Source organism: Castanea sativa, chromosome 12 (genome assembly GCF_040712315.1).
Source record: "Castanea sativa cultivar Marrone di Chiusa Pesio chromosome 12, ASM4071231v1".
Lineage (NCBI taxonomy): Eukaryota > Viridiplantae > Streptophyta > Magnoliopsida > Fagales > Fagaceae > Castanea > Castanea sativa.
In genome coordinates this window covers 22,277,419-22,293,860 of record NC_134024.1, presented here as the reverse complement: position 1 = coordinate 22,293,860, position 16,442 = coordinate 22,277,419, and the positions used below count along the sequence as shown (strand labels likewise).

The 16,442-nt window shown below is 36.6% G+C and overlaps 1 protein-coding gene and 1 pseudogene across 1 annotated transcript; one reads left to right on the top strand and one right to left on the bottom strand.

Annotated features, from left to right (window-relative positions):
• Positions 1-234: 234 nt before the first annotated feature.
• On the bottom strand, positions 235-2,784 carry LOC142621332 (myrcene synthase, chloroplastic-like; annotated as a pseudogene).
• An 11,164-nt stretch (positions 2,785-13,948) lies between these two features.
• On the top strand, positions 13,949-15,876 carry LOC142620370 (uncharacterized). Its single transcript, XM_075793746.1, has 3 exons — positions 13,949-14,316; positions 15,462-15,566; positions 15,705-15,876. Exons 1-3 carry the CDS (start codon positions 13,949-13,951, stop codon positions 15,874-15,876), a joined length of 645 nt encoding a protein of 214 aa, XP_075649861.1.
• The last annotated feature ends 566 nt before the right edge of the window (positions 15,877-16,442 follow it).

Sequence of the window (16,442 nt, the reverse complement as noted above, 5' to 3'; positions counted from 1 at the left end):
CAATATCCACGAAGATAATAAACCAACTAAACACTCAAAAAACCCATATAAACTAAAATAAAGGATTTATTAACCACAACATATTAGGAAACCAAACTCCTATTTTATTTTGGGGGTCCATAGAAAAAACCTTAATCGGCCATCTGTTGTACAGCACCATAACCCACTTATCAAATAAGATAACTCCCCCAAAATCAAAATCCATACTCATAAATCATGGTTTAAAGTCTTCACTTAATTGATGTACAAGTTTGGTGTAGTATTTGAATTGCCAGAAGACATCCTGAAGTGAGGAATGGGCTGAATAAGTAACGATAATACACTATCTTTAGTTTTTTGGTTTGCAACACCGAACCCATCTCCACATTGGTACATGAAATGACCCATACTTGCAAGGTTCATTGCAATTTCAATAAATGTTTGACAGAATGGAGAACTCGCAACTCTCTCTTCATTCACCTTCTTCCTTGCTGTACTAATCAAAGACTTCACATACTCACGAGCGTCTTTTTCACTAGCACGAGTTTCATTCATGTAACATTGGATTGATTTTGGAAAATCACCTCTTTTTAATTCATTCTAAATTTCCAAAGAAAAAAAGAAAAGAAGAAGAAAACATTGTTAGGCTATGCTTGTTTGAAGTAGTTGAAAGCATTTTTAATGAAACTATTAGGATAGTGTGATTAGCATATTGTAGATGTTCCAAGATCATCTGTAAGTCGTAGAATCATTGATGACCAATAGAATATTTTGGGGTACTCTTCCAAACAATCCAAGGCTTCCTTCGTTATTGGATTGGTGACCATAAAGTAAGCATTGATTAGTATAACTGGTGTTGATATTGAAATCCATGCATTCTCAAGGTATTCATCAAGGTTTGGTATATATCCGCTGTAGTACCACTTTGCCTCCAACAAATAAGATCTACATAAATCTGCCCACTGAGACAATTATAATAGACCATGAATTAGAGGAATTAAAATCATCATCTATTTAAGAGAAAATGTTAACAATAAACAATGATAGATTTAAAAGCTCTATCATGCCAATACCACTTTTTTCAAGTATCGAATGTTGTGGAATCCTTGTTCCTTAAGGGGATCAAAAGCGATTTCATTAACAAAGTTGTAGAGAATGAGGAAACATATCTTCATACAATCTGGAAGCTGATCCATTGCATTGATCTCCCATCTGGAGTCACACAAAAAATGAAAGAGTAATTTTTTAGTTTTTATGTCAAAGGGGATGAGGAGTAATGCACTAATGTGATTTATACAAACCTCTCGATGGCATCTGTGAAAAGCTTGAGTTCATCCAAAGTTCCATATACGTCATAAAGATCATCTACTATCGTTAACAGTGCACCCAACTTTGTTAAATTTATCCTACAACACCCAAACTGAGGTTGATCTATCATACCCATTGAGCAGAAGAAAAGCTCCATTAGTCTATCCCTTGCAAATATCAAATTTTCTCCAAGCTTAGTGTTCTTCCACCACCTTTTTATGGACAAAACAAGAAAATATCAATTTTCTAAAATTAAAATTTAGGCTATAATAAACTTGATTATTTGTTTTATGTTGCCATGAGATTTGATTTTAATTTTAATTTTCATCATTGTACACTTCAATAGTTCAATAGAGAATCTATATAGTCCTTCAAGGGTTGTCAATAACTAAGTAATTAACGTATTGATTATATGTCAGATGAAGCTCAACTTAATGTGAGAAATAATATGCTTTTTTAACCTTGACACTAGTTTTAGATCATCTTGGTGGACTGCTTGCACCATGTTGAAATCCATTTCTGCAAGCTTAAGTAAGATAGGGTTCATGTCTTCTCTACTCCTGTATATATCAATAAACCACCTTGTTTCAAACTTTATTATTCTCCAATGTAGTGGAAGCTCCAAGGCATAAGTCACCATAGCAAAAAGAGTTTTATCTTTATTCTGCTTGACATATTCTTGGAGGTGCTTGGTTGCGAAATTTCTCAATTCCTCCAACATATTCTCACTTTCTGTCAAAAGGAATGATGCTTCATACAAGGATAGTATACCCTTGGTTTCCTCACAAAGGCATGCCTTGAATTTCCCTCTCTCATCCTGAAAACATTGAAAACTCCTGCAATGACCACCGCAATAATTATTAACTATATTATGGTGGTATGTACACGGTCAAATTCAAGAAATAACTCTTTACCTATATGTACTCTTTCCATTTTAGGTGAATTGGAGATGAATTTATTCCGTTTAAATAGCCAAATTTTTTTTTTTTTTTTTCTTCTTGTTTCTAAATTACCTTGAGAGATGTTATATCCATGTTGTCTTAGGAGTCTAAATTTAAGAGTTGTGGAATATAAATTCTCCTTCCTCCACGTATCACCACTTTGATCATTGTTGTATAGACCTTCCAATATTCTCTTTATCTCTCCCTCGAAGTGATGAGATAATCCAAGTCTTTGCAAGATATCTATCAGCTCGAGTCGCTCTAAAGGGTCGACCACTTTGTGAAGCATCATCCTCACATGTTCCTTCAACACATTACTTTGTGCAGTGCAAGTTTCTCCCTACATTACAATTTTATTATTAGGGGCTAGTCAGTTTCCAAGTAATATATAGTCAGAAGCACTAGTAAAACAATATAGCAATTGAAAACAATAACAAAATGATACCACATATTTGTTTCTCAGTGACTAGATGTAATCATAGTCCCAAATGGAAGGTTAATTATTTGCTGATCGCCGAACAATAATGAAATTATTTGAAGTATTGTTGTCTGCCATGCCACTGCTAGCTAGTTCGATGTTATACTAAATGAGACTGAGCTTTTAGATGGGGGAGGTGCTCATGTGAAATTGCAAGTAGGGAGAGAAGCAAGTAGGTTACATGTATATTATCCATTGAGGTAGAGTTGTTGTGGTTTTTGTGATTGAATGGATTATTATTTGAAAAGACTAAGAGAAAAGAAAGAAGGAGAGAGAATAAATAGAGAGATGAGAAAGAAAGTAATTTGTAAAACGATATTTGTATTACATAACTTGATTTTGTACATTGTCCTAATTACAAGTCTCAATGAAATATCCGTGATTTGAAGAATTCTAGGAGCATTACTCCCTCCTTTGAACCAGCAATGGCCTAGTAGGGGGCCCGAGCCCCCCCTGGCCCAAATTTTTTTTTACTAGGTATATTTTATGTTTTTAATAGTTAGGCCCCCTCTCTCCCAAAGCCTTGGCCCCCATTAGCCAACCTCGCCCAAAACCTTGACCCCCCATCTGAACTCTCATATGAGGAGTGGCACCCACTTGGAGGGAGTGATGCTGCTACCATCTCTAACAGCAAAACACACAGTGCTCTGCTCCTAAGGAAGATTGGTCTATGTGTCAGAAGAATGAACACACTTTATCCATATTAAGTGTCTGTCTGGCAAAGATTATTTTTGCTAACTTGTTTTACTATTTAGTTTATCTTTACTACTATTCATGGTCCCACTGCAGTTTTTGGTACTATTTATGGGTCCCACTGCAGTTTTTGTTACTATTTGTGGGTCTCACTATACTATTTCAACTAATTTTTACCTTTATCTACAGTACTTTCAGCAAAGTTTTCAGTTTCAGCAAAATAAGCGGATCCCAAATAGACCCTAAATTTGATCTCCATTTTAAAAGGTCATATCATAGAAACATATGGCAGAAATTCAATATGGAATTTTTTTCTAAAATTCAATATGGAATTTTTTTCTAAAATTCCATGTTTTTTTCACTTACCAAAATTTTGTTTGGATCTATGTTACCTCATGTAGTATAGTTTTTGGTGTTTAATGTGCCAAATGATAAAAATTCAGCATTTGACACACCTGGTGCTAGTGCTTTATTTAACCCAACTTATCACCCAATAAGAGAGACGAAATAGATAGGATTCAAATTTTGTCTATATAAAAAAAATAATAATCTTTTTTTACAATGATAAAAAGCAATATTATGAAGCATATGTTATAGATTGAAATATATATATATATATATAATAATAATATATTGTTTAAGATTTTTTTTTTCTTAAATTTCCAGTCTCAGCCATTAATTTATTATTGCATAGTGCAATAGACTGAAATATGTTTAAGATTAAAAGTAAGAAATATGTTGTTGTTACTGTTGCTAGCCATCAATTAAAGGCCTTAGGCCTCCCACTTGTCCCAATTTCTCTCAAAGGTTTTACAACTCTCATTAAATAAACAAAAAGGTCAAAAAATTGTAAAAAAAAAAAAAAAATCTAAAAATTATAGAGTGGTAATTGTTTTTTATGGCTAACCACTAATTGGATTTCTGTACTTTTATATTTATCACATGAATTTGAGCATGGTACGTTAACTTATGCATCAATCATGGGTTGAAACACAAATAGAGTGTAGATTAGAATGTAGGAAGGGCATAATAAAATTTTTCATTTAGTTTTTATGTACAACTTTGTCATCAGCTTTTTCATTTAGTTTTTATGTACAATTTTTTAAAATCTCACTTTTTTTTTTTCAATTTTTAAAGTATAAGTATATTTTAGCATTCTTGAAAGAAAATAAGTGATGCTATAGGCATAAAAAGTGTAAGAGGTGAATAGTACTCGTACGTAGAAATGAGTTAAAGAATCTTATGACTTGATGGTATTTTTTCCATTCATTGTGTGTGTTCCTTGTGGTGCCACATTGTTGGCATGCAAGGCAGTGATTAAACATTAGTCATGACTCATGACTCATGAGTGATTATAACATTTTTTTCTAAAAAAAAAAAAAAACAGTATCATCTCATTTCATTATTATAAAAACACGAACATGGGCATAAATTTATAGTTATGAATTAAATAACTAAATAATTATATATTAACTAAATATATATATATATATATATATATACACACACACACTAGCTTCATCACACGCATGAATATTTTTTTTTCTTTTTGGGTTTACATGTCTTATTCATGGTAGTTTTATTTTATTTTTATTTTAAGAAGAAGTGAAGTTGTATTAGTACTTGACTACTTACATTTTAGAGGCGATAGAATTGGAGCTATTAAAATAGCAATGGTAGATCATAGATGAGTCTAAATCTAATTAGTGAGCCATTGACATTGACAATAGAACTTACCTGTAAGACAACCATGTTTTGATATTTTTAGGGAAAAAAAGGAAGCCATTATTTGACCTTTTAGTGCCTTTAATGAGCAAAGGGTAATGATTAACGAGACACATGCAAATAAATTAAATTAAATATAGTCCCTTTTATTTTTAAATCGAAATTATAGTCCCCCTATAAAAACTTTATTCCATGATTCATTATGCTAAAATTAATTATTTTTTTATAATACAATAAGGGGATTTAAATTTTAAACATTTTCATTAAAAATACTGAAAATTTTCTATCAATTGAGCTACAAAGTGCTTAGAAGTACACTTTTTTTTTTTTTGGAGGAAACAATAATATTTATTAGAACACACAAATACAAAAGTAATATAGAGAGTTTTTTAAACAGGCTTTTAATACATTACATAATCAGAGTACCACTACAAAAGGGCCTAACCCTTGTAGTAGTAGCCTGGGGTTAGAAGTATGCAAAAATTAATTTGTTTATTCAATATATTTAACTTATATACAACTTTTACACAATTTATTTTTAAAATCTACATATCTAATAAAGCAACAAAAACAATTAAGCTCTCACAAACGATAAAGATACAAAAGAACAAAACAAAATCACAGATAAATTTGGATAGCCATACAAGTGGACCAAACAAAGGAGAAACATCGATTATAACTCTCCACCAATAATGCAATCAAGGCTGGCCCACCTAACCAAAGAAAATACGATAGTCCCATCAATGATGGCTCTAGGATTTTTTTCTAGGGGGGTCAATAAGAAGATAAATCTTTGATGAAAAATGAATCTTGTAGTCTACAATGTTTCTTTATTACAAATTTGTCTATAGTATTAGCAAGAAAATAAAATATAAACTATTAGTTCATTTGACATATAGTTTCATAATACAATGAACATACTAATTATTATTGTTAAGATGAAATCTTGGAAATCATCAATTGTTTTCAAATACAATAAGCATATTGATTATTATCACTAAGTGAACTTTAATTATTATTGCTCAAAATTCTTTTTTCTATTACTTTGTTTTAACTCTTTACAATTATTGTATTTAACACTTCAACTCAGCTTTGACAACTATTGTTCTTTGTAATTGCATTAAGTGTGTTTGGGTCTTGATTATAAACCAACTTAATACTTCATCTTTTTTCCTACAATTTGCGGGTCTCATGTGAGTTTTTACTTATTTTACACTTTTAGCAAAAAGTTAGATAAATTATTCCCAAATAGATACTAATAAATTTTTTGTTGTGTTAATATTTGCTTTTGTCTTCACTCAGTCACTCCTGGCCTATCCCACACGCCCGGTCCTCACTCAATAAATAACAAATTATCTTTAAAACAAAACAAATAATGCACTTCAGATTCAACAACTAATTGTTATTTTCAAGGTTTTAGATTAAATTGGCTTGTTATTTGCCTTTTTTTTTTTTTTGTTTAAAAAATGCCAAGATATGGGTTAAAAGGATTATATTTAAGCTTATTTTAATTGTGCTTAGGAAAAAAAATAGGATCAAAGTGTTCAAATTTTAATTTTAGAGGGTCAAAACAAATAAAATTTTTATATTACATTATATTATATATTGGCCAAGTTAGGGGGTTCATTTGAACCCCTTGGGCTATAGCTTGCACCACCCATGAGTCCCATACTGACAAAGACCTTTTTTTAACTATTTACAAAGACCTTGATAAGTTGTAGAGAGAAAATCTATGTGGCATCCTTACAAATTTTAATCTTTAGTTGTAGTATCAATAAATAACTTTGAAAGGCTATTGAGTTGACTTGAAACTCTCCAAATATTATTTAAATTTCTCTATCATATCAATAAAATATTTTGGACTTCTACAGATTGCAATAATGTCCATCAACACAATGCAGTTGACCCTTGAAGATTGTAGAATTATACATGAGGCCCATTTACTTACATTTTATATATTTTTCATTTCAACACATATCAATGTCACGTCTCTAGCTTATGTAAGCCTTAAATTTATTGGACTCCAAAATAATTTTTGAGCTAGAACTCTTCCTAAATATTATATATATGAAAAAAAACTTTGAAAAATATCAACAATCAATTTTGTCTTGAGTCCCACTCAAATATGAAATTAATTGAATAAACTCTCTCTTAGAAATTGGTAAATTCATTGTTGAACATTTACACATTTTACTCATTATACATCAAACCTATCATGTCCATATATAACCTTTAAATGAGCAAACAAGTTGACATCTTCAAACATATCAAAAAAAAATTTGACATCTTCAAAGTTACATGCATAATAAATAAATATGTGTAAACCTCTCATGTTCAAGAACAATAGGAAAATTGTGACAGAAAACCCTTTTAATTGACAACGATCACTCTAGAAGGTGTTCTTGATCAGATACAATTTAATATAGGTACCTATTATATTACAGTATGGTTTTAAAAATGGACTGGACTGGCCGGTTCAATTGAGAACTGGACTACAATTCGGTCTGGTTATCTTACAAAACCGAAAATTACACAAAAAGCATAAAAAATTGGAAATCACAGGCTCAATCGGTAAAACTGGAAACCAGGATGGTTTAACTGGTTTTAAAACAGTTCAGTTAGGATGTCAAAACACAGTCGGTTTTGGCAAGATTGAGCCACCTCACCTCTAAAATATACATCACAACCCCACCGACAAAGGACTATCAAATAAAAAATAAATCAAAACAATGAGAGAGAGAGAGAGAGAGAGAGAGAGAGAGAGAGAGTTGAATACCGTTTTAGATCTACATCTATCACCCTTGAGGAAATGAATCCCTAACTAAGAGAGAAATGCTGAAATAAAAGGCAACTGGAAAGTGGTGGTAGACTGGTATTAAACACTCGAAAGTTTGAAATTGGTGTATGAAGAAGCTGAAATGCAAATGTTGAAAGTTTCAATGGTTTGCCACATTTCAGTTTTCTATTGGTTATAGTCTTTTTATTTTGGGATAATTACACTTTACCCACCTATGGTTTGCCTCTAATTTGATGTGCCTACCTGTGGTTTAAATTTTGACACTTTGCCCACCCGTGGTTTATTCCGTTTATGCTCCATAACCCACCTTTGTTAAAAAGAAGGGTAAATATGTATTTTTGAACTATGCTTATGTCTCTCTCCTCCCAAAACATAAAAAACATAAAAATTCAAAAGAAAACAAAATCAAAATGTGCTATTGGTAAAAAAAATTATGCAATTTCTTAGAACTTCAACTTGTATTTGAACCTATCATCTCAACCACAAGCAAACAACTATTCAGATTTAGATCCAAATTTTTACAAATGAATTCAAGAACAAATGAAACTTAAGAACAAATGAAACTTAAGAACAAATGAATTCAACCCAGGCATATATTTGAAACTTAAGAATAAATGAATTCAACCCAGACATATATTTGAAACTTAAGAACTAATGCATTCAACCCGGCACAAATGAATCCCAAGACCCACGGCGAGCTGCTACCCACGGCCCCACGAACCCAGGTCCACCCACAGCACCACGACCCCACGCTGATGTCCACCGTGACAACCCAAAATCTCAGATCGACCACCGCCACAACCCAAATCGCAACCTACATGTCACTCTCCTCAAAACCTAGACCCAAAACAGTCATGCCCATTTTCCACAAATCAAAACCCAAACCCAAAGATTGGCTTCATCGGCGACGGATTGAAGATGTTGGAGGTGGGTATGGCTTCGCCGGCGTGAGGGAGATTTTTTCCTTGGTGGATCGGCTACATGCAAAGCTCGAAGTGGGCGGAGGTGAGAGAAGGGAATAAAAGGGAGAAAACTCATAGGTTTAGCGTCGAAGTGTGGGGTGGAGCTGCGTCGGAGTGTGGGTGGACGTCAGACCTTTGACGGAGTATGGGGTGGAGCTGCGTCTCTCCGTCGTCAGTGCATGGGTCAAATCGACTTTCTTGCTTAGATCTCTCTCTCCCTCCATCCCTCCCTCCCTCTCCTTTTCAAAGTTTAGATTTTTTTTTTTTTTTTTTTAGTTATAGATTGTTGATGTGATTTTTTTTGGATTGTTGTGAAGTTTCAGGATCAGTGGGTTTTTTTTTCTTGATTTGAATCTGAGGCTAATTTGATTTATTTACTGCTTCAATTGGTTTTAGAGTAGTTAAACTGATAAAGTTCAAATTGTTATGCTTCAATTAGTTTGATTTGCTTTCTTGTTTGATTTTTTGATGAAAGTTGTTAGAGCAACAGAAAAATTAGAGGTGGGTTACAGAGTACAAACTGAATAAACCACGAGTGGGCAAAGTGTGAAAATTTAAACCATGGGCAGGCACATCAAATTAGAAGCAAACCACAGGTGGGTAAAGTGTAATTATCCCTTTTATTTTTTATTTTTTTCCATTCATTGTGTGTGTTCCTTGTGGTGCCACATTGTTGGCATGCAAGGCAATAATTAAACATTGGTCATGATATTTTTTTAAAAAAGAATATCATCTCATTTCATTAATATAAAAACACGAACATGGTCATAAATTTATAGTTATCAATTAAATAACTAAATAATTATATTGATGGTGAACTAAAAAAAATTGAAACAACTCCAATTCGATCATAAGAGGTGCCTAGAGCAGAAAAGATATCCCACATAAGAAGGTCGTCCATAGCAGGACGACCGTCCATGGGAATAAGGGTCATCCAACAGGAAGGCTCTTGGACGACCCCCCCTAACACTTAGGAGATTCCCAAGACCTATAAGAGTTGGAGATGGAACATTATGCTATTGCACCAAAGCATGAGGGAGATCCAGGTTCATTGCTACAACTCCTTATTAAATGCTTAACTCCAATGACAGTTATGCAAAAAGGTATAACTACTAGGATGGTTGTAGAAGTTATTTTTGAACCCTTTGACCTCCTAAAATACAGGAAAAGTTACAAATCTAATAACCGTTTTTGGGGCGCACTATATAAACACCCATTTAGACTAGATAAAGGTACATTTTTTACAATTCCTAAAAAGTTGGAACTCCAGAATTTAAAGAGAGAAACTAACTTTGGCATCGGAGGGTTCTTGACTGGTCCACCCAGGTCACCTTTGATCAATTGTTCTTTCTTTTTCAAGCCTTCAAAATAGTCACTAAACCTTTGAAGCCTGAAACATCCAGTCTACTGATTTTCTTCGCAACATCAGTTGGCGCTGTCTGTGGGAAAGAGAAGACTCATTTCAATTACTTGCGTTTTGACAATTCGCCTTTCCCCGATAGAAGGCTGTGTGGTTTGGACAAGATCAAGGGTTACCAGCCCAAGCCACCAAGAGAGTAGGGATGCTTCTAGTAGTCCCTTCCGTGATCGTCAGTTAGCACTTGTCATGCAACCACCTTCCATTCAACACATACAGCCTATGGTTGCAGCCATGGCGAAATTAACCCATAAGAACCAAGAATTGACTAGGGAGATTAGTCTAAGGAGGCAACACCATGAAAGACACACGGAAGGGCAAGCCCAGAGTCAAGAAGGTAGAGGAGAAAATGTTGAGCTTGAGAACCAGTCAAGGGGTACTACTTTAAGAAGGGTACCGCACTTGGAGAGGGAGATAGACCAAATGAGGAAAGTTATGGATGAAATGAGGGAGAACATGAGAAGGGCGAACCCCGTAGATGACCTAGTTCACCGAACGGACTCTTTTTTCACGACTTCCATCAATAGTCATCCCTTACCCCCAAAGTTCAAGATGCCTTCCTTGGATTCATATGATGGAACACGTGACCCGTGTGATCATATCGCCACCTTCAAGACTACTATGCACCTTCAGGAGGTTCCAAACGAGATTATATGCAGGGTATTCCCTACCACCCTCAAGAGGCCAGTGCGAGTGTGGTTCAGCAAGATACCCCCAAACACTGTGGGCTCATTTGAAGAGTTGAGTAAGTTGTTTGTCAACAATTTTATCGAAGGAAAACACCACAAGCATTCCTCTTCCAGTTTGTTAATAATAGAACAAGGGGAAAACAAGAGTTTGCGGTCCTTCATTACTGGGTTCAACAGAGAAGCCTTAGTGGTGGATAAGATGGATGACAAGTTGCTGTTGGCCACCTTCCACAATGGAGTCAACTCTGATTTGTTCATTCATAAGCTTTACGAGCAATAGCCATAAACCATGGCTGAACTTGTCCATTTAGCCCAAAATTTCATAAATACAGAGGATGCGATCATAGCTAAGAAGAGGAAGAGAGTAGAGCGTATGGAAACAGATCTCCCGCGATATCCTGAGCAGGTTCCTCGTCTAAAGAAGGCTTGGGCTAGAGAGAAAAAAGACAGGGATAGCAAGAAGGCAAGTTCTTCAGTGAGGAATCAGCAATACACTCCCTTGAATACGCCACTTGAGCAAGTGATTTTGCAAATCAAGAATAACCCGTTCTTGAAGTGGCTAGAGAAAATGAAAGGAGACCCCAACAAGTGCAATAGGAACAAGTATTGTCGCTTCCACAGAGACCATGGGCATGACATGGACAAGTGTTTAGATTTGAAGCAGCAGATAGAGAATCTCATTAAGTAAGGAAAGTTGAGAAACTTTCTTGGACGAGACCACAAGGACGAGAAGTTGAAGGCAAAGGTGGAGGAGTCGTCACGACCCCCACTTGGTGAAATAAGAATTATTATAGGGGTGAACCTCAACAACTCAATCATTCAAGTCAAGGAAGACTTACCTGAAGGTGGTGCAAAACGTCCAACTATCTGGATGATCTCCAACGATGAAGGGAGCTAACGAGCAAGCCATTACGTTCACAGACAAGATGTTGAAAGAGTTCACCACTCACATGACGACGCGATCATTATTACCTTGCTCATTGCTAATTATACGACTAGAAGGGTGTTGGTAGACAATGGCAGCTCAGCAGACATCTTGTATTACCCCGCCTTCCAAAAAATGAGGCTGGGATGAGATTAGCTCTGTCTACTGAATTCGCCCTAGGTAGGATTCGGAGGGATGAAAGTGCAACCTGTGGGCACCATCACGTTACCTGTGGTAATCGGGGCATACCCATAACAAATAACCAGAAAGGTAAACTTCCTTGTGGTTGATTGCTCATCATCATACAATGCCATCATTGGAAGGCCAACTTTAAATAGTTGGAAAGCGAGTAACTTCTACCTACCATTTTTCTTTCTAGTTCCCGACTGAGTATGGAGTAGGTCAAGTACAAGGAGATCAATTAGCCACCAGAGAATGCTAGCCATGTTGGCTATGGACGAGCACGCACAAACGATGAACATAGATGAAAGAAGGATTACTGCAGAGCCCACTGAAGTACTAAAAGATATTCTTTTGGACGAGAACAACCCCGAGAAGTTTACTAGAATTGGGGCGAGTATGGAAAAGAAGACAAAGCAAACCGTGGTCTAGTTTTTGAAGAAAAGCCTTGATGTTTTCACATGAAGTCACAAGGACATGCCAAGTATTGACCTAAGTGTCATTACTCATCGTCTAAACGTGTATCCTTCCTCCAAGCCTGTACGTCAAAAGAAAAGAGTTTTTGCTCCAGAACGAGACAATGTCATCAAAAAAGAAGTCTAGAAGTTTATCACAGCGAAATTTATCCTGGAAGTTTATTATCCATACTGGTTGGCTAATATGGTTATGGTCAAGAAGGCTAATGGCAAGTGGAGGATGTGCGCAGATTTCACTGATTTAAACAAGGCTTGCGCCAAGGATAGTTATCCGCTGCCATGCATTGACTAGCTGGTGGATTTGATAGCAGTTCATAAACTACTAAGTTTCATGGATGCCTTTTCGAGCTACAATAAGATAAAGATGGACAAGGTGGATCAAGAGAAGACTTCCTTCATTACTAGCTAAGGGTTATTTTGCTACAAGGTAATGCCTTTTGGGTTAAAGAACACGGGGGCAACTTACCAAAGACTTGTTAACCATTTGTTTCATCCACAAATCAGACGAAATATGGAGGTTTACGTAGATGACATGTTGGTAAAGAGTTTGGACGAGGAGAAGCATCTGGACGACCTTCAAGAAACCTTTAATACACTTATGCAGTATAACATGAAGTTGAATCCAAGCAAATGTGCATTTGGAGTTTTGTCAAGGGAGTTTTTGGGGTTCTTGGTTTTACATAAAGGAATTGAGGCAAATCCAGACAAAATCCAAGCGATACTGAATATGGAGCCACCGAAGAATATCAAAGAAGTCCAATCTCTCACCAAACGAGTTGTCGCCCTTAACAGGTTTGTCTCGAAAGCTACTAACAAGTGTTTACCATTCTTTAAGGTTCTCAGAAAGGCATTTGAGTGGATGAACGAGTGTTAAAAAGGCCTTCCAAGACCTCAAGGCTTACCTCACCATAGCACCTTTGCTGAGCCCGTCTATACCTAGTGAAGAATTATATTTGTACTTGGCGGTGTCCCCACATGCAATGAGCTCGGCACTAATTAGGGAGGAAGGGCGGATTCAGAAGCCGGTTTATTATACTAGCCGTGTGCTGAAAGGAATGGAAGGACGATATCCAATGATGGAGAAGCTAACCTTTGCTTTGGTCACAGCTTCTAGGAAGCTAAGGCATTATTTTCAGGCTCATATCATCAATGTCCTAACAGATCATCCCCTAAAGAAGGAAATGAACAAGTTGGAAGCTGCAGGATGACTAGTCCAATGGTTCGTGGAGCTTAGTGAGCTTGATGTCAAGTACCAACTAAGGAGCACGGTAAAGCACAAGCACTAATAGATTTCATTGCGGAGTTCACTCCTAGTCAAGACGAGCTAGACAAAGAGGTAGGGGCTCAAAGGTGGCTTATCAATGTAGATGGATCATCCATGCTATACGCAGGAGAGATTGGAGTCATACTAAAGTCCCCTGAGGGAGATAAAATGGAATATGCAACCCGTCTACAATACCAAACCACCAATAACAAAGCTGAATGTGAAGCTCTCCTCAAAGGACTAGAGTTGGCTAAGTCTTTAGGAGTGGAATCAACAGTAGTTAAAGGAGACTTTCAATTGGTTATTAATCAAGTGAATGGAATGTGTGAAGCTAAGGAGGAGCAAATGAAGAAGTATCTCAACAAAGTGAAGTGGCTCATCGAAAAGTTTAAAGAAGCTAGTTTTGTTCAAGTCCCGAGGGAGGAAAACATGAAAGCAGATGCTTTGGTGAAAGCAGCTTCAGCAAGAGGAATTATGGACAAGTGTGACAAAATCCAATACATGTCGAGCATAGACCTTCCAGAAATACAACAAATAGGAGGGGGAGAAAATTGGATGAGTCCAATAATAGTCTATCTCAAGGATGAAAGGCTTCCAGAAGACAAGGACGAGGCTAGGAAGTTGAGGGTCAGGGCTGCCAAGTACGTCCTCATAGATGAAGTACTCTACAAACGAGGCTTTTCTCAGCCCTACCTAAAGTGCCTAGCCCCGAACGAGTCGAACTATATATTGAGGGAAGTCCATGAAGGAGCATGTGGGAATCACTCGGGAGTAAGGTCGCTAGTCCATAAGGTCATCTGTGCAGGCTATTACTAGCCAACTATTCAAGCAAATGCTGAGGCTTATGTCAAGGTGTGTGACCAATGTCAATGCTTCAGCAACGTTCCTAGACAACCCTCGGAGTACCAGACCCCAATGATGGTCCCATGGCCCTTTACGCAATGGGGGCAGACCCCAAACGAGGCTTTTCTCAGCCCTACCTAAGGTGCCTAGCCCCAGACGAGTCGAACTATGTATTGAGGGAAGTCCATGAAGGAGCATGTGGGAATCACTCGGGAGTAAGGTCGCTAGTCCATAAGGTCATCCGTGCAGGCTATTACTAGCCAACTATTCAAGCAGATACTAAGGCTTATGTCAAGGTGTGTGACCAATGTCAACGCTTCAACAACATTCCTAGACAACCCTCGGAGTACCAGACCCCAATGATGGTCCCATGACCCTTTACGCAATGGGGGTTGGATATCTTAGGTCCTTTCCCACTAGGAACTAGACAGATGAAATTTTTGGTTATAGGGATTGAATACTTTACCAAGTGGGTGGAGGCCAATTCTCCAACAAAAATTACTCAGCAAAATGTCAAAAACTTTGTTTGGAAGAACATTGTATGTAGGTTCAGGGTACCTAGGGTGCTAGTATCTGATAATGGATGATAGTTTGACAATGCACCTTTTAGAGACTTTTGTAAGTAGTTTGGAATCAAGAATCACTATTCCTCACTCTCTCACCCACAGGTGAACAGACAAGCAGAAGTAGCAAACCGATCCTTACTAAAAATCATCAAGACTCGGCTCAAAGGGGCAAAGGGGGTGTGGCCAAATGAGTTGCTAGGTGTTCTTTGGGCTTACAGGACGACGATGAAGACCCCAACAAGAGAAACCCTTTTCAAGCTAGCCTACAAAATTGAAGCAGTCATACCTGCAGAAGTTCATATGGCTAATCATCGAGTGATGAAGTACCAGGAGAAGGAAAATTAAGAACAACTTCATCTTAACCTTGATCTTATTAATGAGGTAAGGATGGATGCAGAACAAAGGACAGCAAGATACAAAAATCTTATGGCTAGGTAATATGATGCCATGGTAAAACCTAGGTGTTTCAGCATTGAGGACCTCATCCTTAAAAGGGTAACCTTGGCAACCAGGAATCCGGCTCATGGAAAACTAGGGTCTAATTGGGAAGGACCCTATAGGGTTATCAATTGCAAGAGGCAGGGGTCATACTACTTGGAAGCTTTAGATGCACGGAAGCTAGAACACCCTTGAAACGTTGAGCATTTGAGAAAGTACTATCAGTGAAGGGTGAGCTTGGACGAAAATTACCATGGACAAAGTTGTAGCTATGTGGTCTACTATTATTACATGTTTTTACTCCTACTGTCATGTTTTTAAGAAAAAATGAGTGCACTAGTTCCCAACTTTTGCACCGTCTACAGACAAATTTGTGAAGAACGAAGTCATGTACTTGTATAAGTACTTTAATTTACTAAGGCACTAGCTTCTAAGCATGTGCCATATTTGTGGATGATGTTTATATCATTAATATGGTTTGGATTTCCAATGTATTTGATGCATGAATCTAATCTCCATAATTTCACCTATAAGAAAGCTAATGCCTAGGATGAACAAAAATCTTTGGACGCGGGGATGTAACGTCTAAAAGCATTCCTTGAAATGAGGATAAAACGAAGAAAAAATATGCTGAGGCATGCTCGTCTAGTTAATGGACGAGAAAATATATACTTGTCCAAGGGATGGAATTAAACCATAAGCATTGACGCCCAGGAAATGGACGAAAGAATGCATTCATATGAAAATATTTTTAGATATTT